A 22801-nucleotide genomic window follows, 5' to 3' on the forward strand; every position below is an offset into this window, starting at 1 on the left:
TTCGTGCTTCGAACGCTGGTGTTGCCAGAAGTGGAGGTAGAATGGAAAATGTAACATGTTCTCAGTAAGTGATATGATCAGAATTAACATAAGCTTTTTCTTCTGGTGGCCGTAAACGTCATACAGACTCAGTATGATTGCAATTCTTTAGATATTGTTCGGCAAAGAGTCACTATACTACTATAGCATATTGTAGTGGAGAATGCTTCCCAGACATACTAATTTATATTGGTCGCTTAAGTACTTCTATTAGAAAGAATTTATTGCACAATTGAGTGGGTTAGGCTACTGGCGCAAAACGAACTCCGAATACTTGAAAGCATTCACCTGTTACTTGGTTCAGTGGTTCACAGAGTTTTCCTTGAAAACTGTTCGCTGATCGGCGAGGTAGTAAGAAATATGATGAAAAGTTTGATAAAATGTGCTACAGTAGCCAAAGGCCGGGCCCCAGGGATTCTGCAATGCAAAAATTTATGATAAAAATTGAGATATATTTTTTTTTCTATTAACCATTTTTTTGGGGACAGTTAGCATTTCATACTAAGCAATCGAGTCGTTTTAAAACTTTCGCATATGCTAGGTGATATTTAAAATTTAGAAAATGCGTTACAAATACGCTTGAAGGCCTACTTAATGAAATATTACCTTTGTAAATCAAGTCTCACGTTTAGGCCAATACGAAAAGTTGCATGTAATAACGGAAAGTCGAAAAAACATGTGAGTTTTCCTTCGAATAAATGGTTGTTGTCAATTTTTGAAAAGCACGTTTGTTTCCCGGTCCCGGCAAACATGATAGCCTATCCTGGAAGATTGGTATGAGAATCCAGTCAACAAAGCCTACTCCCCGCGAAATATTGAAAACCTTCTGAAGCGTAATAAACGAAGTCATACCTCCGGTGAAAACAGGTTTTTCGTTTCTTTTGCTTTCATTTAATTGTTGAAATATTGAAAACTGCTACGCTTGACTTGTAGGTTGGTCCTTTGTCTTCGGTGGACTCGGTCTTCCTTTATCGAATCGTCAACAATGGGCGATATTTCTAGATGTATGAAAACATGAAACATATATTAAAAATATATTTGCAATATATATAGATAATCCAAAAACGTATACGAAGTAGCAAAAACAAATTTTGGACCATTGTGGAATTCGGTGACATAAAAACATGTTAATGTTAATGTTGGTTGATCAAGTCAACCTCGATCATCTTAAACAGGGAAACGGGAAACATTTTAGAGGCAGTTTTCACAAATTATTTCTTTAAATCGTGATTGAAACTTTGACGGTGCATTTTTGGCATAACCTATAAACGTTTTCTCAAATTGAATCCTATAGGAAATATATTGAATATATATTGATTATATTGAATCCTATATAGGCCTACTATGCAAATTTACGTAGATTCCCTATATAGTATATAAGGAATCTACATAAATTTGCATAATAAAAGATATAACAGTGAGTCCAATATCAGCTTTGAATGTTGGGCGTGGGAAGTTAAGGATTCCATTGCTCTGGACCGGCTATCTTCTCACGGCCGCATTTGACCTTGGCTTCACATCTTTCGATTTCGTAATACCCTGACTCGATGTGAAAATTTCCACAAAATTGGTTTTCTTAATTTTGTTATATTTACAACTTATGAGTTTCATATAAAAAAATTCTAGCAATTGCGATTTATATAGACACATTTCTGTGGTCGGCTGTAAAAATTTTATGGTGCTGCATGACCGTTATAAATCTTGAAGTTTTTCACGGCGCAAACATTTTAGGTACTGACTAAGTCGTTAAAGAAGTCCTAACGTTTACGGAATAGAATAGCTTCAGTTTAGATAGCCGAGTTGATAATTGATTACATGAGCAGAAAAAATGGTTCACTTAAATATGTTAGTCTCATTTGTACCACCAACGGTATTTTTCCACAGTCAATACTCTAGAAAACTCGTTTATTGAAACTTAAAACTTAACGAAACTTGGATAATTTACATACGTACGTACAGTGATCAAACAAAGTTAGCAAATGAGTTACGTTACGAGTTATGAGTTAGCAGTTAGGCTGCTTAAACGTTTACTGTAGTTACTTCTGCGTAATCTTGTAGGAACTGTTTGTATTACAAAGGTAGTAGGCCTACCTGTAACGTAACCTTTGACAATTTACTTGTTTTTTTGCAGCAAAAGTAATAGCTTTAGTTTACACGGATAATTGGTTTATATTACAGGGAATTTAGGAGTGTTCCAACCATGTGTTCGTTCGAAAAGGAAGAACTCGAGCTGGCAAAGAAGCTGAAAAAATGTTGCGATGGTCGAGGTAAAGAAACTGATATTTCCAAGTCGACTCCAATCTTGCAACAATTGGGCGTCCTGTATGGGAAAAAATGCGACAAGTTCAGTCTGGTACGAGCCGTTGGACTTTTGTACGCAGCTTTAGTCAGACAGCCAGAAAATGAGTCCATTGAAAAGGATATTGATCAACTTTGTAAGAATGTGTTGCGAAGAGCTAACGCTGAGCAAGTTACAGCCAACTTGGGTGCAATTGCACTGAAGTTTAAAAAACAACTCGAGCCTTGGCGACTACAAGTGAAAATGTTCTTGAAAAATCACGAAAATATTCCTGAAAAGATCGGCGAGGAGGCACTCATGGCGTTGGAGAAGAAGAAAATAAAAGACGTGCAAGCTATTCAAGAAATGGTCACCAACACCTACGTCGAAATCATGAATGGTATTTCACGAAAGTGTATGGCTGTCATGGGTCAAGCCCCTTGCAAGTTTACTCTGGTTGGTATGGGGTCAGTTGCCAGAGGAGAGGTATCTCCCTACTCTGATTTTGAGAGCATCATCGTGTTGGAAGATGGTGTGCAGGATAGAAAGGACTACAAAAAAACGTTAGAATATTTTCGTTGGTTGGCGGTGATCTATCAGTTCATCCTTGTTGGATTACAGGAGACTATTTTAAGGTTTCTTGCAATTCCGTGTCTAAATAATGAAAGCGTGCCTGGTGGAGATTGGTTTTTTGACGCCCACACACCTTGTGGCATTTGTCCCGATGGCTTGGCTCCACACGCCTGCAAAAATCCGTTGGGCAGACAAGAGCCAACTGAAACGAAGTCATGGATTACTGAGTTGATAAAACCGGTCAGTGAAATGGCCACTTACCTAGACCGAGAAGAAGATTTAAAGAATGGCTACTACTTAGGTGATCTGCTTACTCGAAGTAGGTTTGTGTCCGGAGACAGAGATGTGTATGAGCAGTTTGTACGAGAAGTTAAGAAAAAATTAGTCGAAAACGAAAACTACCACAAATTAGTTACCACTCAATTGGTTCGTGGCTTGCAAGAGTTTGATACTGAAACATGTTTAGCTAGACTCTTTGCGGGCCGAACATGCGACATCAAGCGAGTAGTGTATAGAGCCACCACGATCTTTCTCTCCGCTGTCGGACGCCTTCAATCAATAGACGAGAATTCTTGTTTCGGAATAATCCAAGAACTTGAAAGAAGGAATCTAATTGATCACTACACGGCTCATAATGTCGCTTACGCTGTGGCTGTGGCCTGTCAAGTTCGACTTTCCGTGTACATGTCAGGAGATGGCCAAAATGACATTTTAAGCGAGAGTAACTATTACGACTACAACGACAATCTTATAACACAGAGGCTTATTGAAATAGTTGGGAAGAGAAGTACAATTGACTACTTTGTGACTGCAGTCAACCTCCAGGGTGCTGTGTATAGGCAAGAGATTTTGCAGCAAATAGAAGTTGGTTTTTTTAAAGTTTTTGACTTGCCGTCCTCCAAATTCATCGTTTTACACTTTCTTAAGCTTCATGATGATCTTATTGAAGAATGGAAGACTTACTCTCGCATCTACGGTCCGAATAATTTTCCCGAAGAAGACGACCTGGAAGTGAGATATTTTGTCGCCGTCACGCACCACCTGTTGGGCAACCTGGATGAAGCTAAAGATATGTTCACTTATCTTAATGATTACCTGGAGAACAACGGCATAAAGGAGGCAATCCTTTTGGGAAATATTTTAGTTGAATCTGGCAGATTTTACATGATGACTCGGTATCCTCACTTTGCCATAGATTACCTGAACAAAGCCAAGTCTAAGATAGAAAATTTAGAACCGTCTGTGGAGAAAAAGAACGACTTTTTGGCCAACGTCTGCCACTTTTTGGGTCAGTGTAATTGTCAGGTTTCAAATTTCGAAATAGCACTTGCCTGTTTTCGGGAGACATTGAATTACGTTACTCACACATCCAAACTAGACAATAAACGATTACAAAGGGAAAATATGACTGTTTTGAAGCTTCTCTGTCAGCTGGAAATCGTCCGATGCCTTGTAAATCTCGAAAGGAATATGGAAGGTCTATCTTTGGCCATGGAAACTCTCAACTTTGGAAAAGCGAGAAATGTGCCTCACACTCTGTTGGCAAATTGCTACAATGCTGTTGGTGTCAGTCATCTCTCTGTGAGCAATCATGCGGAGGCATTAAAATACTTCGAAGAGGAACACAAGATTCGATGTGAAGGTGTACCGGATGACGTGGTAGATGAAAACCTTCAGCTGGTTGAGGAATACATGGCCGATTGCCGGATGGCTCTCTTGCGTTTTTGACTGTTTCTGTTTTGAGTCATTGATATCAGTCATTTACCATGCGGTATAAGTTATACTGTACCACATCGAAACTATATGAAAATTAACCATATGTCGATAAAAAACCTGAAAGCTTTAGTATAGTTTTTGAAAATTGGAATTGCTATTTTCCATTTCTTTAACCCGATCTATGCTTAAGTTCACCTTCCATGGGTCAGCAAAACGTTGACTATATGTGAACGACGATATACAATCATAAACATCTTTTTTTATTAACGCTTCGATTTTATTGGTGTTGAAAAGAATTGAATTAGAAATTGTGTAAATTTGTTTAGTTTTATTGGGCCATGATATTCAAACAACTTTAATGTTAGGCTGAAACATGCACGTACCGTTACATTTGGAAAATTGCTCGAATTTCCGTATTTCGACTTCATATGTTTGTAAGCTGACTATAGAGCAACTTAGTCTGTTCACTGGTGATCGAATAACTAGTCGTCAAGTGTGGACGGATTAAGAGTAATTATGATGCTATTAATGTGTTATAACATGTACCTACTGTGTAATATCAAGTTGTCTTTATGGTTAAAGTTTTACTTTAATAATTAGACAGTCCAAATCGTATAACAGCTTAAGTTGCAGAGTAACTGTATAGTCTTCCAAACATCTACATACAATCCGTTGTGCTAGTTGTAATAATTAGCCCTTCCTCCCATTGAATTTTCGTGCAGATCTGATGATATTGTAAGGTTATTGGCCGTGTCTAGTATACGCAACACATTATTACTTTTGATTTACGTCATTCGTAATCACAGCATTCAAAGCGCGTTCTCAATTGTCAGTCTGGTATTAACAGTCTACCGAATGAAGTTTATTCTGTGCCCTGAAATCAGTGATCGTTTCGTTGGTAACCAATAATATATCAATATTCAAGACATTGACAGTCTGGTTTTGGTACTGTGATGCTCAACTAGGCTACCAGGATTAATGAACGCGTTATCAATGGAGCCACACTAACGAACAGTCGATCAAGCATTAATTAACAACAATTAGCCCTTGCAAGTTACAACACGTCTAGTTAGCACGCTGGTGGTCTCAAGAACAGTGCCTTAGCCCTTTATGAGACGTTCACAAGACGAAAGTTTTTTTTCAACACAGAAGCCGAAAGTTTTTTTGAGCGAACTTCTTGTTCCTGAGAAACCATCAAAGAAGTCAATGAAACAATCCAGAACTATAACGAATGTTCATTCCAAGACAAAACCCAAGGTCGCTAAAAAAACGGACAATACCACCCACAACTCAAAGTGTGGTCAGGAACAAATAAACGAACGACCGGGGACATTTCGTCATCCTTCGCGAGGTAGAAACGTTTCTCCAGTCCCAGACTATTCTGGATCTGATTACGAAGAACCAGACGGTGAATTAAATGAACTCATTAGTCATTACTCATTAGTGACGGAATGCGCGATTCTCGTAGCAATGACGAGGAAGACAACACGGTCGGCATTTCCCGAGACAATTCAGGTGGTCAGGAACGCCGTACCTCCAAAATCGTAAGTTTTTGTTCAAATTATTACAATTCTACTCCTCAAAATAGTGAACCTAAACCAGCTTTACAACCCAGTGTCAGTCTGGTCGTACTTTCTTTCCGCTGTCATTTATTGTTTATCTTTATTATGTTATTGACATATTTTAGTGTGAGGAAGAAGGGCTAATTATTACAATTAGCACACTGGGCTGTATGTGGTTGTTTGGAAGACTACAGTTACTCTGAAACTTAAGCTGTTATACGATTTAGACTGTCTAAGTATTAAAGTAAAACTTTAACCATAAAGACAACTTGATATTACACAGTAGGTACATGTTATAACACATCAATAGCATCATAATTACTAGGAGTCCGTCTACACTTGACGACTAGTTATTCGATCACCAGTTAGTAGACTAAGTTGCCTTATAGTCGACTATCAAACATATGAAGTCAACGTTAGTTGACGACGAATTTACAACGTAAACTTAAGCAATTTGCCAAATGTAGCGGTACGTGCATGTTACAGTCTAATATTAAAGTTGTGTGAACAACATGGACCAATAAAACTATACAAATCTACACAATTTCTAATTCAATTCTTTACAACACCAATAAAATCAAAGCGTTATTAACAAAGGATGTATAACGTCGTTCACATATATTCAACGTTTTGCTGACCCATGGAGGGTGAACTTAAGCGTAGAGCGGGTTAAAGCAATGGAAAATAGCAATTCCAATTTTCAAAAACTATACTAAAGCTTTCAGGTTTTTTATCGGCAAATGGTAAAATTTCATATAGTCTCGATGTGGTAAAATCGCGTACATTACATACCGCATGGTAAATGACTGATATCAATGACTCAAAACAATAACAGTCAAAGACGCAAGAGAGCCATCCAGCATTCGGCCATGTATCCCTAAACCAGCTGAAGGTTTTCATCTACCACGTCATCCGGTACACCTTCACATCGGATCTTGTGTTCCTCTTCGAAGTATTTTAATGCCTCCGCATGATTGCTCACAGAGAGATGACTGACACCAACAGCATTGTAGCAATTTGCCAGCAGAGTGTGAGGCACATTTCTCGCTTTTCTAAAGTTGAGAGTTTCCATGGCCAAAGATAGACCTTCCATATTCCTTTCGAGATTTACAAGGCATCGGACGATTTCCAGTTGACAGAGAAGCTTCGAAACAGTCATATTTTCTCTTTGTAATCGTTTATTGTCTAGTTTGGATGTGTGAGTAACATTATCCACTGTCTCCCGAAAACAGGCAAGTGCTATTTCGAAATTTGAAACCTGACAATTACACTGACCCAAAAAGTGGCAGACGTTGGCCAAAAATGCGTTCTTTTTCTCCACAGACGGTTCTAATTTTTCTATCTTAGACTTGGCTTTGTTCAGGTAATCCATAGCAAAGTGAGGATACCGAGTCACCATGTAAAATCTGCCAGATTCAACTAAAATATTTCCCAAAAGGATTGCCTCTTTTATGTCGTTGTTCTCCAGGTAATCATTAAGATAAGTAAACATATCTTTAGCTTCATCCAGTTTGCCCAACATGTGGTGCGTGAAGGCGACAAAATATCTCACTTCCAGGTCGTCTTCTTCGGGAAAATTATTCGGACCGTAGATGCGAGAGTAAGTCTTCCATTCTTCAATAAGATCATCATGAAGCTTAAGAAAGTGTAAAACAATGAATTTGGAGGACGGTAAGTCAAAAACTTTAAAAAAACCAACTTCTATTTGCTGCAAAATCTCTTGCCTATACACAGCACCCTGGAGGTTGACTGCAGTCACAAAGTAGTCAATTGTACTTCTCTTCCCAACTATTTCAATAAGTCTCTGTGTTATAAGATTGTCGTTGTAGTCGTAATAGTTACTCTCGCTTAAAATGTCATTTTGGCCATCTCCTGACATGTACACGGAAAGTCGAACTTGACAGGCCTGACAGAACTTACACAGCGTAAGCGACATTATGAGCCGTGTAGTGATCAATCAGATTCCTTCTTTCAAGTTCTTGGATTATTCCGAAACAAGAATTCTCGTCTATTGATTGAAGGCGTCCGACAGCGGAGAGAAAGATCGTGGTGGCTCTATACACTACTCGCTTGATGTCGCATGTTCGGCCCGCAAAGAGTCGATCTAAGCAGGTTTCAGAATCAAACTCTTCCAAATCACGAACCAACTGAGCGGTAACTACTTTGTGGTAGTTTTCGTTTTCGACTAATTTTTTCTTAACTTCTCGTACAAAGTGCTCATACACATCTCTATCTCCGGACACAAACCTACTTCGAGTAAGCAGATCACCTAAGTAGTAGCCATTCTTTAAATCTTCTTCTCGGTCAAGGTATGTGGCCATTTCACTGACCGGTTTTATCAACTCAGTAATCCATGACTTCGTTTCAGTTGGTTCCTGTCTGCCCAATGGGTTTTTGCAGGCGTGTGGAGCCAAGCCATCGGGACAAATGCCACAAGGTGTGTGGGCGTCCAAAAACCAATCTCCACCAGGCACAGTTTCATTATTTAGACACGGAATTGCAAGAAACCTTAAAATAGTCTCCTGTAATCCAACAAGGATGAACTGATAGATCACCGCCAACCAACGAAAATATTCTAACGTTTTTTTGTAGTCCTTTCTATCCTGCACACCATCCTCCAACACGATGATGCTCTCAAAATCAGAGTAGGGAGATACCTCTCCTCTGGCAACTGACCCCATACCAACCAGAGTAAACTTGCAAGGGGCTGGACCCATGACAGCCACACACTTTCGTGAAATACCATCCATGATTTCGACGTAGGTGTTGGTGACCATTTCTTGAATAGCTTGCACGTCTTTTATTTTCTTCTTCTCCAACGCCATGAGTGCCTCCTCGTCGATCTTTTCAGGAATATTTTCGAGATCTTTCAAGAACATTTTCACTTGTAGTCGCCAAGGCTCGAGTTGTTTTTTAAACTTCAGTGCAATTGCACCCAAGTTGGCTGTAACTTGCTCAGCGTTGGCTCTTCGCAGCACATTCTTACAAAGTTGATCAATATCCTTTTTGATGGACTCATTTTCTGGCTGTCTGACCAAAGCTGCGTACAAAAGTCCAACGGCTCGTACCAGACTGAACTTGTCGCATCTTCTCCCATACAGGACGCCCAATTGTTGCAAGATTGGAGTCGACTTGGAAATATCAGTTTCTTTACCTCAACCATCGCAACATTTTTTCAGCTTCTTTGCCAGCTCGAGTTCTTCCTTTTCGAACGAACACATGGTTGGATGGTACGGATTCAAGAAATAACAGAATTGCCCATCATCATGGTTCAAGCATCGACCTTTCCTTGAAAATCAAAACGTAGAATAAAAACCTCTTGTCCACTAAACCACAGCACAATCAACTGCAATTACGGCGCGACATAGAAAAAATAGTAATCTGCGTAATATGTCTCGGGGAGGAGTTGCAGATAGCCTAATGGCGAAAACTGTATACCTGTGTAAATAAATTAATTATTAAAAACAATAAAAAGAATCACAAGTGGCATATCGGTAAATTATTTATTAAAGCACAAAGTCACACATTGTGCACAAGAATTGCCGCAACAATATAAGTGGAATACAACGAAATATACATCTAAAAACACATCACAGTACACAGTGTTAAACGGACAGGCATGTCGGCATATACACAAATATACACAAAGACTTACAAAACGTGAAATTTTTGGACAATTGCATCTATAGTGAATTTCAAAAAGTTCAATATGTGTTTTATATTTTTAACGCAAACTCCGATAGAGCCCAAATCAGTAAGCTTCTTTAAAAACCGAATTAAGCCGAATGTTAAATTTTCCAAATCAATCAAAGTCATCTTTTCACTGTTTTGCTCTTCTTGTAAGTTGCGCTTTGCTCTCTGCGGGAGGTTCTTAGCACTCTGCGCGCATGCACATTTGTATAAAGAAAGTGACATTACGACGCAAATGTGGCAGAATGTGAGCATGACTTCGGGCCCGAAATTTTTTCAACCTTTTAAGCCCGGCCCGACTTACAATTCCGTAGGGTGGCATCATTTTTTCATTCTCTCACCCCAAATGATCACTGAAAGAGGAATTGTACAAGAAAAGTTGTTGCATGTATAGCATATACAAAGTCAACCAAAAAAAGCAATGATTGGAAACAATCTGATAAAGCAAAGTCAGTCACACTGGCTTGTATACTCGGTTATAAAATATTTTGTACACCCCCATGAAAGTTTTTCATAGAAATCTAATTTTTGACTGCAACGCCGCATAAAGATAGATAGCCTAGGGCATTTAGTGAAAGGTAAGCACAGGCAAAACGAATTTACCTTGAGATTACTATAGGATGGGTGGACTATGTTATATGTAAACTGCAGTAGGGCAAAGACGAACACGAACAGCCACAAACAGAGTATATTGTAAGCGTAAAGATTTTCTTCACGTTTAACCTCATGCAACTATTTGCTGCCGAGTAGGGATGACGCTATATGGAAACATTATATTTAGTTATAAGCTTGTTTATAGTTGTTAGCTTATGTAGCTGAACTTGTATGTAGCAAATCAGACAGAAACTGTGGTTGTATCAGCAATATATAAATGTTTCCATGAGCATTTCTACGGTTGACCCATCACAGTTACCAAAGTTTAGGACATGGCAAGCGCATAGCGGCCTAGCTAGGTTGATTGAATGCCAACATACAGCTAAAGAAGCAATCTCGCAGTAATGATTCTCTACGTCATAACGTCATTAGAAATGATAGACAGCTTTGGCTATGTTGTCTGTAAATTTGACAACGACCATAATCTACTTTCCAACCATCAAACAGGTAAACATAAAACAAATTTCTGGTTATCATATCAAAATGGCTAGTTATCACAGTCGTGAGCAAGTCATCAAACTTGAGTCGCAAGTAAAGTCAAATTATTTACCTTTTAAGACTCAGGTCGAGTCGAGTCTTTGCAAAAATGTCACTCACAGGGTCAATACGACTCTGCTTGTTGGTAGTTTTGTAGCAAACGAATGGCTAGTGTCGTTGTTAACTCTAAAAATGAGAAATGGTTTTGAGTAGAAATCGATTTCTCTAACGAGTTTTCCCATGATAATCACGCGTCACGCATGATTTGAAGTGGAGGAATTTGTTTACCTGTGATCAGCGATCCGTTTATGCAGCTCAAATCAGCGAACCCATCAACCTCAGCAATCGATTTTTTGTGATAACGCCAAAGTCTGCTGCATGAGCAAGCGCTGTGGTACACGAGTAAAAAATCCACATTGTTGGATAAAGATCATCGCCGGATTGCATAAACCCAAGGCTGTATTCTGTTACGTATGGAAGAAATACGAAACGTGTTGTTTTGATGATATTACTCGGGCCATTTTGAACCTATTTCGGTGATGCTATTAATCTGTTCGTGTCTGAAATAAACTGGTGTCTTTTTGCTTTATTGCTTATGTAAAACATCAAGTATAGTCTGTCGCAAATCAATATTTTTAAGTCTATCAGGCAATAATTTTCAAAGCTGAAGCTTTTATTGTATTACAAAAGCTATGTTGCCATATTTTTTATGTGTTAGGCCGATCACTTTTACTAGTTTGCAAACTGCAATGCTGGTTCGGATTCTTGTCATAGTTTCCTGGATTTCGATCTCCGTTGCCCAGGATTACTCGGCTTGTGTAAGACAAACGGAAGCTTGTGCGACCCTACTTGATGCTCAAAACCAACCCCGACCCCTAAAAGGGTTACAAGGCCAACCTGGAAGATGAGGCCCGAAAGGAGATGAAGGTTTGCCCGGGGCAAAAGGGGATAAAGGTGAAAGTGGGGACCAAAATAATGAAAAATTGCAAAAACTTGGAAGTGAGAAAAAACTTCACTCATGCTTAGATTTCTGTTTATTTTTATTATACTGCATACTTTTTTAGACTGGCATCGCGCGACAACCTTATTGCTTTTTTCTGTTAATCAGTACAAGACGATTTCGTTTTATTGCATTTGCAGACTACATCATCTCATTGGAGCAAAGACTAAACAACACAGTTGCAGGTATAAGGTCACAAAGACCGTAGAGTGCAGTTTTAAATAGGTTGGCCTACCAACCAGCCATGTGCTTTCTGCTGCCTCGAAATACTGATGGCTTAAGTAAATATGTCGATTTTACCGATCTATATGTTGATTATCCTCTGTACACGTTTTGCACTTGGAAAATGTATCCCCAGCACCGATGAATAGTTGGTCATAGTTTGCTTGGATATGATTTCAGTTGCTCATTCATCATCGGTAAATTGATATCGTTTATTATTATTATTATTATTATTATTATTATTATTGTTGTTACAATAATTTAATTTGTTTACGAATAAGAAGATGAATGATAACAAGTAACATGTGAACAAGAAACAGCATAGTACATTGCGTGTTGCCAAGTTCATTTTAAAATGAATAACAGAATGAGAAAACACATATCGAGCGACCAAAATCCAATAATTAACCAGCAGAAAGCCGGTACCCAAAACTTCACGCCGGCATCCCTGCCATCGTTTGCACAACACTATACGCTCTTTTACGTAACTTATCAAGTGAAAATAATTAAAGTTATGTAACATTGTGTTTTGTTTTTTCAAAACGTCTACCTTATCGATGACAAAATACGCGATGAAATCAGAACTCCAACGCACACTTGTTCAACATGAAGAGATGATCGTCGCACTGCAGAATCGCCGTTTAATTCCCTGTGCAGGTTAGATATACTTGTATACAGGCTTGATGGAAAGTCGTGATATTGCAAATTTTACATTCGGAGTGAGATAAATCTTTTAATGACTTAAGTTTGGCGATGATTCCCTGCTACTTGAACTCCAGTTAACAATCTTGTCTCCGTACTTTTTCTGTTCTATTCATTTTGACCTTTTGGTTTTGTTTTTATGTGACCTTTTCCGAATTTGGAGTTGGTTGGTTGGTTGTTCACAAAACCAAGGAACATAACTCCATGAGATACTATCGAATATTATGCCTATAGCGGCATTACAATAACTGTATCTTTGGGGATCAAACACGAACCGCAAAAGAAGTCCAACGCTCTAACCGGTTAACAACAGAACCGAGTAACTATAGTACTAGGATTCCGATCCACGCCATGAGCAAGGTTAAGATTTTCCCGGGGCAAATGAGTTCATTATAGCCCCCGATCGACATGTTGTTAAATGCAGTTTAACATTTAAAAATGTTTTAAAAATGTAAAATAGTCACTCTGTTATTACTATAGTTCATTGGTCTTGATTTTTAGGTTGGTATAGTCCGAACAACGGATTCCAGTACCAACTTTCATCAACCAAGCAAAACTGGCAAGAAAGTACAATGCTATGTCAACAGATTGGAGGTGATCTAGCAGCTCTGGGAATAAAGAATTTCCACATGAGAAAGTAAGTTGTATTAGACCGATCAAATCCTTATCAAATGGCCATTTTGTAACCTTGTAGATATAGCCTATATGCTACTCTGGTCACAAAAGTGGTAAACCGTTCACACGATATTAATAAAAACAAAAAAAAAGGACTTTTGTTAATGAGTATTTTTATAAGGCTTAAAGAAATACACTGTTATGGGCTTAAACTACATAATAATTAACAAAAAACTGTTCGGTACAGTTAACATAAAAGAGTTTTGAAACATGTATTAATAAATTATTTTTACGTATTAATTTTTAGAAAAGTAGCGGACAATTTGTTTCCCACTACTCAATGGATTTGGATTGGAATGACCGACCTGGACAGGGAGGGTCACTTTAATTGGATCGACGGGAACCCATTTAATGATCCAAGTCCCGGCTGGAAGAACAGTGACCCAAACAACGCAAGAAACAATGAACACTGCGTCGGGATCAGCCATGCCGGGGATCCCCCGCACCTGATATATGATATTGCCTGCGACGCTACTTTATATGCTCTGTGCGAGAAGAGTGCGGCAGCTGCATGCCAGTGAATCTACAAACCAAGCACTGTATATAGGATTACTATGTGCTGTATAGTACAAACGCTACACAACATGTCCAAAGTATCTTATTGCCCTCAGTGTTGTATATCTGCAAGCCCTTGTCCCACAAACACAGTTTTCGACAACACACGTGGAAGCACCACCTTTGATCAAATATGACAACTGTATAAACTGATTAATGTGATTATATTGAAGCTTCTTTGAACGACTACATTTGAACAGAACATTGACACAGCAACAGCATAAAGACGTCCATGTTACAGCGCTTAACTTAGTACACTGTAAACATTGAACAACTGTGAATAATAAATCTGATAGTAAAAATAATGCACGTAAAATAGACAGGCACGATATTTATATCACGACTCAAAACGGCAAACAGGAAGTCATCGAAACGCAATGTTACGGTTGGGTAAGCCGATGTCCGAAAATGAGAACTCTATATCGTGTTTGATCTGTATATTATAATATTATCACAAGATAATACAAAACTATTCAATACTAGACTTATGAAGTAGTAAGCAAAATAGTAGGTAACTGATAAATCAATTCTAAAAACTCTGAAACCGGAAAACAAATACGGAAATGTTACCGGTAGCCTAAAGAATGTGCATGGAGTGATGTGAATGATGTTAAAGTTGTTTGGCTGATAACCATCAGGCCAAGACTAACACATTTTCAACCGTAAATAATAAAATACTAATTTTTGCTTAAGCTTAATTACCACAATACTATTTTTTTATTTTGCCTAAGTGCATACTGCCAAACCCAACGAATCAACTGCTCTGTAAACCCAACATAAATACACTCAAATTAAAGTGTAACAGCATTTGTGCTACAAGCCATCCAGCCGTGACCAGTCTTTACAAGTGAACTCTTTCTAGGGGCGAAACAAAATTTATCGAGATGCTTTTTTGTCAGTAAAAACAAATATGTTCAAACAAAAACTTTATACAAAGTTTATGTTCATTTCATGTATAAGTTCAGGTGTCATATACCCACTTTCCGTTACAAGTTATTAAGTTATCGGAAAGTTTTTGATGATGACGTCATTACATTTCCATTCCTTACTTAGTAATCTTTGGATGCAGCGTTTCATTTTTCTCAACCCATTCAAGCTTTTAGTGAAATTCCGCGGATTACGGGACCTTTCTAACACCCGATTCGTCAAGAATTAGCTCATAGGAAAGGGAAAAAGGAACGAACGGATTAGCCATTCGTATGAGCTAACGGTAATAATTCCATCTTTTAAACTTTAAAATAATCGTTGTAAGGCTAATCGTATGTCGAATGAGAAATCCAACCGAACGGCTGTGGCTGGTCATTGTACCTTGATGAATGAGGTGGGTGCATGGTGGGTGCATAGATATCTTATATATAATAACTAGATATCTAACTCTCGCTGAAAAGTGAAGCAAGCCTGCGATGACACATGCGCCCAAAAGCGTTGGGAGAGAGTGAGACAAAGGCTAAAAGCCAATTGTAAATTAGTTCTGTATAGGCAGGGTTGCCATCAGTCTCAACTCAAAAATAAGGACGACTAGAAAATGAACGAGGAATACCACCTTAAACAGTGTACAACAAGAGAAAGCAACCAATGTTCCTAAAAAAAAAAAAAAAAAAAAAAAACAAGACACTATCTGTATTTTCATAATTTTGGTATCTCTTTGGTACAAAATGGTGTCGTAAAGGTGACAAAATGCCCAAAATAAGGACAAAAGTGCCCACCTCCGCCCTAAAAATAAGGACGAAAGTGAAAATAAGGACATTTCTTAGAAATAAGGACAAACATATTTTCTAAGACACGGACCTTTAAAATAAGGACAAATCTTAGAAATAAGGACGGTATGGCAACCCTGTGTATAGGCCTAATTCTATTGAAGTTTTTCGAAAAGCCGAGCTGTTTGCACTGCGCTATCACCGATTGTTTTTGTAATTATTTGTATTTTAGCTGTATCAATGAGTAAGCTTGCCTAGGCTAATTGCCTACCGGTACCGTATAGGCTTAGCATAAGGCAATGTTGTAGCCTTTCATTTGAGTAAGAGTTGCATGATCCAAAGCAAATGATTGATACATAAAAAATTACTTTCAACAATTTATTGCCAGAAACATCCTACCATTCGCACAAACTGCTCGCTAATGATCCCGGTACTGTACCGGCCGTTCCAGTATCTAGGCCCATATTTAAACGCCAAACACCCTTTAACTATGCAATTGAGCTTTAGCAATATTGCTTAGCATCGTCTGCATCAAAAAACGTCTTTCCATTTCATAACTATTCGCCAATGTCGCATAATCCTTTCATATGTTGCATTCAACACATACGCGCCAGACCATTTCTGGTCGCATATGTTGACAAAATGGCGGACCCATACTGGCTTCACTTCTTAAAGCGCAAGCGCAAGGTAGTTGGATATCTAGTTATTATATATAAGATATCTATGGCCTACTGCTAGAAGACTAAGAGAACGAAGTATGTATGCCAGTATGCCATAGACATCTTAGATGCCCTTAATTGCCCTCTTAATCATCTCTTGTTCTCTAGACTTCAAGCAATATTTAGAGTTTTTGCAGATTACCTGGCAACACTTGCTTTTGTATTGTTTGGACGGACCATAAGCCCATTAGCCCACCAGTGCAGTCCAGGATGGGTCTAGCATACAAGTGCACGACCAAAGGATACCTTTTTATACTATGTATTGTATTGTTTATTTTTCGCCATGAACTGTGCGGAGTGGAAGTTAGGATGCTTACAGTTGTAGTTATAGCACAATTAAACACATGTTCACGAACAATTAAGCTAATAACGAGCAGGAAAAAGTGGCAAAAACCAAAGGCTTAAACTTTATTAAGTTCAAAAGAAGTTCCGTACTGCAGAGTAGGGCAGTTTTTGCTAAGATTTCGAGTGTGCAAGGAAGCATCTGGTGTGCACTGCGATTTGTGGCTTTTGTGCAGGCTCGGGCGGCGCTTTACTACATAAATCGAGGAAGAAGTGTTTTCCTTTTTATAATTCTTTTTTATAGATATCGCTTTTAAATACCAATTTTGGAGTATAAATTGGAGCAAAAATGAGTGACTCCTTTTTTTAAAGACACTAGTTTGTCCTGGTTTGCAATGTCACTTTCGGGTGTACTCTTGCTATATTCTGCAGTTTGGTAGAAAAATACACGATATTGTTGAACCGCATTCAGTTGGTGTTAAGCCTAGCCCGTAGGTTGTTTTAAACCCACCTGGAAAGTATTTCAGTTTTCGACAAGAAATCTGACGTGCAAAGACGCAAAATTTGGCGTGATCAGGTGATGGTGTGCACTGAATCCTCAATTCTTCGTTTATTTGTTATAAATCAATGGCGATCAAACAGTCAGTCTTGTTTATTGTAAATCATTGTCATTTTACACCATGTCATTGATGAATTCTGTCCAAGTAGGTGCCACACTTTCCACTATGGCTAAATGTTGTTTAAAGTGTTTGTATTTTCTTACTTCAGGAGGAAGTGCTTGTTCATTTTTTTATTCCTCCTGCCGCAAAGTAGGAAAATGCTAATTCCATAGCCGTTTACTGAAGTAGCCTTTCCTACCATTTGGTAATTGCCCCTACTGGGAAGTTGGTTTTTGCGTCAATTTTCTGGCACGGAACTGCTATTTGCCCCTATACAATCTCTGTATTCTATATCCAGACTGCAGAGTATGGCAACAGCACACCCGAAATTTATTTTCCAAAACAGCATTGCACACCAGGGAAAACCGGTGTCTTCAAAAAAGGGGGACACTAAATTTTGCTCCGATTTGTATTGCAAAATTGATGTTTAAAACCGATATCTGTAAGAAACACTGATCTTTTCCCTGATTTCTATCGTGTAGGGCCGTATCCTTGCCTGTACAAACGCCGGGCAGCCTTGTGCCACTAGTCACAGTGCACACCAGCTGCTTCATTGCACACCGGAATTTTGCTTCTGAACACTCGACATCTCAGGAAAAACTGCCACACTCTGCAGTCCGGTTCTATATTGTAAGTGTTATGTTAGCATGGTACAAGTTTTGGCATTACACTTATTGGGGTATTTAGTCGGTGCACTATAAAAGCCAACTTTTCAATAGGGGTAACCAACAAATAGACCACTGCCCTTTGGTTTTATGCAAACTGATGAAGCACTTCGAACTGATATATACCAGAACTCATAATAACTTTATGTTGGGCCCAAAGCTTTATAATAGTTAAACCAACGTATTCAAAAAAATTAGCAGGTCTTTTTTGATAATGAAAGTCTCGCTCAGCATCATAAAAGCAATGTTCATTCAATACCTTGGTTAATTCAGAGCTTTCGAGCAGCAATGGTAGAACTGTTGGGAGAAGTATCATGTTTTTTATTATTGTGATATTTTTCTCTTCATTTTATATTTTAGGTTGGGTGTAAGGAAACGGTTATATGGGGAAAAGTTTGTCATAAAAAAAAATTTTCCAGTTACTTATATTAATGTCATGGAAAATTATGCCACTACTGAAATGTCCCTTGATGAGCCCATTAAAATGGATGCGATGATCGAGGAAGAGGAAAGTGTAAGCCAACAAAATTCAATTTCGAAAACTGCCAGATGGGGCCCGAATCATGAAGGAGCAAAAGAACTTGCCCAGCTTTATTCAAGAGGTAAAATATTGCTTGCACTTTGGTATTGAGTTTTGTTGCATATATGATTGATACATTGTGAAACAGAATAAATACAATTCCCAGCTTGTTGAGGGTTGTACAACATTTAGTTGTAAACATTGCAGAAAAAAGACTCCAAGAGGTTATATGCGTCGTTCTTAGCACAATTTTAACATCAGCTGACTTCTGCTTCTTAGTCTACCACTTCAAATCTTCCCACCTGCTTTATATGATTCCTTCAGTCTGTGAGTTATGAATATACAATAATATGCATCTGGTTTTAAAATGAAGTAGTATATACAATGTTATTTTATGTCATATTTTCCTCTGGTATATACCATGGTATAAGGCAACTTTTTTTATTCAACATAAAAGAAAGTTGGAAGTTGCTGATTAAATTATATATGTATTTATACTGGTTTTGTTTGATAAGTATGACTATGTGTAAGTATGGTAGACTACATGCCAGCATGGTTTATCATGGTATGTATACATATGGTACAACAAATTGCTTATTTGTGAAAAGTCGTATACATTCTTTGGTTTTGGCTAATTTATTTGTCAGTTGGCATTACAATTAAAATAATTAATTGGTGGCATTATGTTGTTAGTTGCTGGTATATTGACCGCTGACTTTGCATCCGGGTTCGTTCACTGGGCAGCTGATAGCTGGGGCTCCATTGAGTTACCCATAGTGGGGAAAAATTTTATTCGGCCCTTCAGAGAACACCACATTGATCCCACAGCCATTACTCGCCACGATTTGATTGAAACCAATGGCGACAACTTCATGTTGACCATCATTCCTATGGCTATTTCTGTGTACAAGTTTTGTACGTTATCGAATGGTACGTTGTCTTAGTGCTGGGTTTATTTGAAGCGCTATAGAAATTGGTAACGAAAAATACGTTGAGATCTGTAGTTTATGTGCAACCAATGGGTAATGTAAACAAAATCAGCTAATCAATTTTTTTTGCAGATGAGATCACAAGCAATTACTCTAACGAAGCATACATGTTTGCGTTGGTTTTGTTCGTGTGTCTCACCAATCAGATCCATAAGTGGTCGCACACATACTTCGGCCTCCCAGCATGGGTCACTTTTCTTCAAGATCTTCACATTATTTTGCCTAAGCAGCATCACCGTGTCCATCATGTTGCACCACATGAAACGTGAGTGAATTTGACTCAAAGTAGCCTTGTGCAAAATTGAAAATGACTTTTTTGATGTCAGCATCACCTATTTCCATTGTTAGCAGTAGGTTTCAACTGTTATGTTTAGATGCATTTTTGTATTTTGTTGAATGCTTTTAGAATACAGTAGAAGCTTGTTAATCCAAAGTCGAATGGACTAGTTCCAAAGTTTTAAGTAGCTCAAGTTGGTAACATTGTCAGCAAATGACCATGAAAACATAATTGGGGTGTAAAATGTGTATTTTATAAATTATCATAATTAATTCAATCTTTTGGCTTTTTGCACATCCAATTTGTTGAAAGGATTAAAGTTTGTTTGATCTAAAAGCAGAATAATACAATGTGGCATAAAACCTGGCACCGGTAATGCCACCAACTGTTTAGGTCTAGTATTCCTACCCACACTAGCCTACTAATTATCAAAATTGAAAGTACCATAAGCCTTCAGGAGTGATCTCGCTTATGGTCTAATCTTTTTATCTCATTTCGTTTAGTTGCTTTGATCGTTTGCTTTACACTTGTTGCTTTCCACTGTTGTGTGTATTTTAATAATCTTTTAACTGCAGGGTTGTGATTGTTTCGACTGAGTTTCCTAAATGTTATTGCTACAGCCCACTTGAAGCCATTAATATACTTTCAATTAATATTGGTGGTTTTTGAAGCATGTATAGGCATTCGAGTGATATCGTTTAAGACATTATGAGTTTATCAAAGTTTTGAAAAAGAACTGTGAGAGAGCTGTGACATACCTGTTAGTCTGACTGTTAGCTTTCGCTGTAAGAGAGTTGCGCTAATGGTATGTGATAAAGTTTTTGCTATATCGGTTTTTTGTTATGAAACCTTTGCATTCAAGAGCAGAATAACAGCAGATTTTACCTAGCATTCTATTACCTGTGTAAAGCGAGACAACTGAAGTTGGACTTTGATTCATGGTTTTGTTTGAACTGTCTATTTATTTTACTTATGGCACTTCGGTTTGAGTTGCTATGTGTCCTATTGTTCAACCTTAAACGTTCTTTAAATATAAGCAATGTCAAGACTCACGCCATGCCCATACAGCACAAAGTATCATTGAGTGAATGCTGGTATAGATAGCTTGTTTTTTTGTCATTATACTGTCAACGTCAAGAGTTTTTGTTTATGTTATATTTTGTAGGTTTGTATTTATGCTGATGATTTCTATATACTGTATTTTGTGCTTTTCCAATCCGATTCAAAATATTTAGTTGTAAAAAGGATAATGTTTATAGTAATAGTATACTCTTTTCAAAAGTTGCAGCAGTGGTTTTGGCTACCAAAAAGTAAAATGTTCTCTTAATTTTTCCAGTTACTTCTGCATAACGACCGGCTGGTTGAATTACCCATTAGAGAAGCTCAAATTTTGGACTACACTGGAGAAGATTATCGAAATCACGACTGGAATTAAACCGCGGTCAGATGACTTAAAGTGGGCTAAAAAGAGTCACTGACCAGCAAAAGGCATTCTGATTGGGTCAGTGGGTCATTCTTTACAATGTCGAAAGGTTTCATTTTCGTTTTTTTTGTATTACACTGACCATGCTGTATTTCTTGTTGTAATCTTTAGCATCATTGTAGTGTAATTTTGTGCATAATACCATGCAATTTTAGCATTTGTTAGTTTCAATTTTTAGTCTTTTTTGTATATTCATGTTACTTACAGCAGCGTATGCCGCATTATTCCAAATTACCTTTTTTCGCATAAGAGAATGGTTTAGTGCTTGGTAGTCTTTTTGTTTTTACTGCATGTCATATAGTCAAAGTAGCAACATTTTTGTGTTTTTCATTTTCATAATTATAAAGTTCCAGTACTTTCAAAAACATGTAGGCCTGCATTAGGTTCATTATATGGCAACTTATTTCTTTAAAGAAAATTATACATTTGAACATTAATTCTGCTACCGTTACACGTTACTTATTTTTAAGCTCAAATTAATAGCGCTCCGTATGTCCATTCTTTTGTATACGCTTTACAGTATTCCATTGTTACTGTTGTATTTCGTTACAATTGATTTGGCGGTTCTCACGTTCGATATCATTTTGTCGATTCAAGTATTGTTTGTTATGAAATATTTCCCTACGTCCTAACTAAAGTGTTTTCGCGTTGTTCATATAAATAGAATATTAAATATTACGTAACATAAACATTGCTACCATTAGATTTTGTACAAGGTTCCAATATTTACTGTGAAATGTAGACTGTGGATGAAATGTTACTGTAAAGGGAATTTTATACCACGCGATTGCTGCCCGCCTCGGACAACATTACAGTGCGATGCAAATATGTTTGCCTCACAACGGAAGTGATGTAATTAAGACGCTTTGCATGACGAAAGCTTGCATTATTCCTGGAACTTTTAATAGCTATCTTCGAAGATGTTGTATTACTGGCGTGCGGCAAATTTCGCACAATGCGAATTTACGGTTGACTCGAGCGTGTTTAAGTGGCGCCTCATAATGTATACGGAAGTAACAGTTTTAGGTTAAGCTGCTTCTATTTGACCTAAAAAGTCGTGCGTGCAAAACTTTTTTTCACAGTTTCTTGTTAATCTAACTTAAATGTTATAACATAGTAACCTAAATCTATCTTCTAATCTAAATATAACTCCAACAAAACCTTAAATGACTAAGATCAACCTTTTGCGTACCCATTCTCCTAACCGCCTATCTTTAACACCTTAAGGTTATGGGCGACAAATCTATACGATTCCGGCTGTGTTTTATCTTTAGGAAAGCCATATATTTTGGATTGTACGCTGGGCGACGGTGAAAACATTAATTCTGTTTCTATTTTTCATTTGCACAGTTATTAACTCCTTACGA

The 22801-nt window shown here is 37.8% G+C and overlaps 4 protein-coding genes across 5 annotated transcripts in view; all 4 read left to right on the forward strand.

Annotated features, from left to right (window-relative positions):
• Positions 1–22801, forward strand: part of LOC143452944 (glutathione S-transferase omega-1-like) — a 62661-nt gene that overhangs the window by 5345 nt on the left and 34515 nt on the right. The window lies entirely within an intron of this gene.
• On the forward strand, positions 27–6458 carry LOC143453346 (uncharacterized). Its single transcript, XM_076954640.1, has 3 exons — positions 27–64; positions 2218–5903; positions 6122–6458. The coding sequence occupies exons 1-2, from the start codon at positions 42–44 to the stop codon at positions 4616–4618; spliced, it is 2424 nt and encodes an 807-aa protein (XP_076810755.1). The 5' UTR covers positions 27–41; the 3' UTR covers positions 4619–5903; positions 6122–6458.
• Positions 11572–14448, forward strand: LOC143451890 (CD209 antigen-like protein D). Of its 2 annotated transcripts, none has more exons than XM_076952658.1 (5): positions 11572–11988; positions 12054–12174; positions 12794–12868; positions 13415–13550; positions 13836–14448. In XM_076952658.1, exons 1-5 carry the CDS (start codon positions 11911–11913, stop codon positions 14107–14109), a joined length of 684 nt encoding a protein of 227 aa, XP_076808773.1. In that variant the 5' UTR covers positions 11572–11910; the 3' UTR covers positions 14110–14448. The 2 variants fall into 2 exon arrangements, with proteins under 2 accessions (XP_076808773.1, XP_076808774.1); XM_076952659.1 differs by having other exon boundaries at positions 11573–11943.
• On the forward strand, positions 18510–22383 carry LOC143452598 (plasmanylethanolamine desaturase 1-like). The gene is made up of 5 exons (XM_076953633.1): positions 18510–18767; positions 18893–19012; positions 19379–19615; positions 19747–19939; positions 21288–22383. The coding sequence occupies exons 1-5, from the start codon at positions 18602–18604 to the stop codon at positions 21427–21429; spliced, it is 858 nt and encodes a 285-aa protein (XP_076809748.1). The 5' UTR covers positions 18510–18601; the 3' UTR covers positions 21430–22383.

The sequence above is a fragment of the Clavelina lepadiformis genome, chromosome 4 (genome assembly GCF_947623445.1).
Source record: "Clavelina lepadiformis chromosome 4, kaClaLepa1.1, whole genome shotgun sequence".
NCBI lineage: Eukaryota > Metazoa > Chordata > Ascidiacea > Aplousobranchia > Clavelinidae > Clavelina > Clavelina lepadiformis.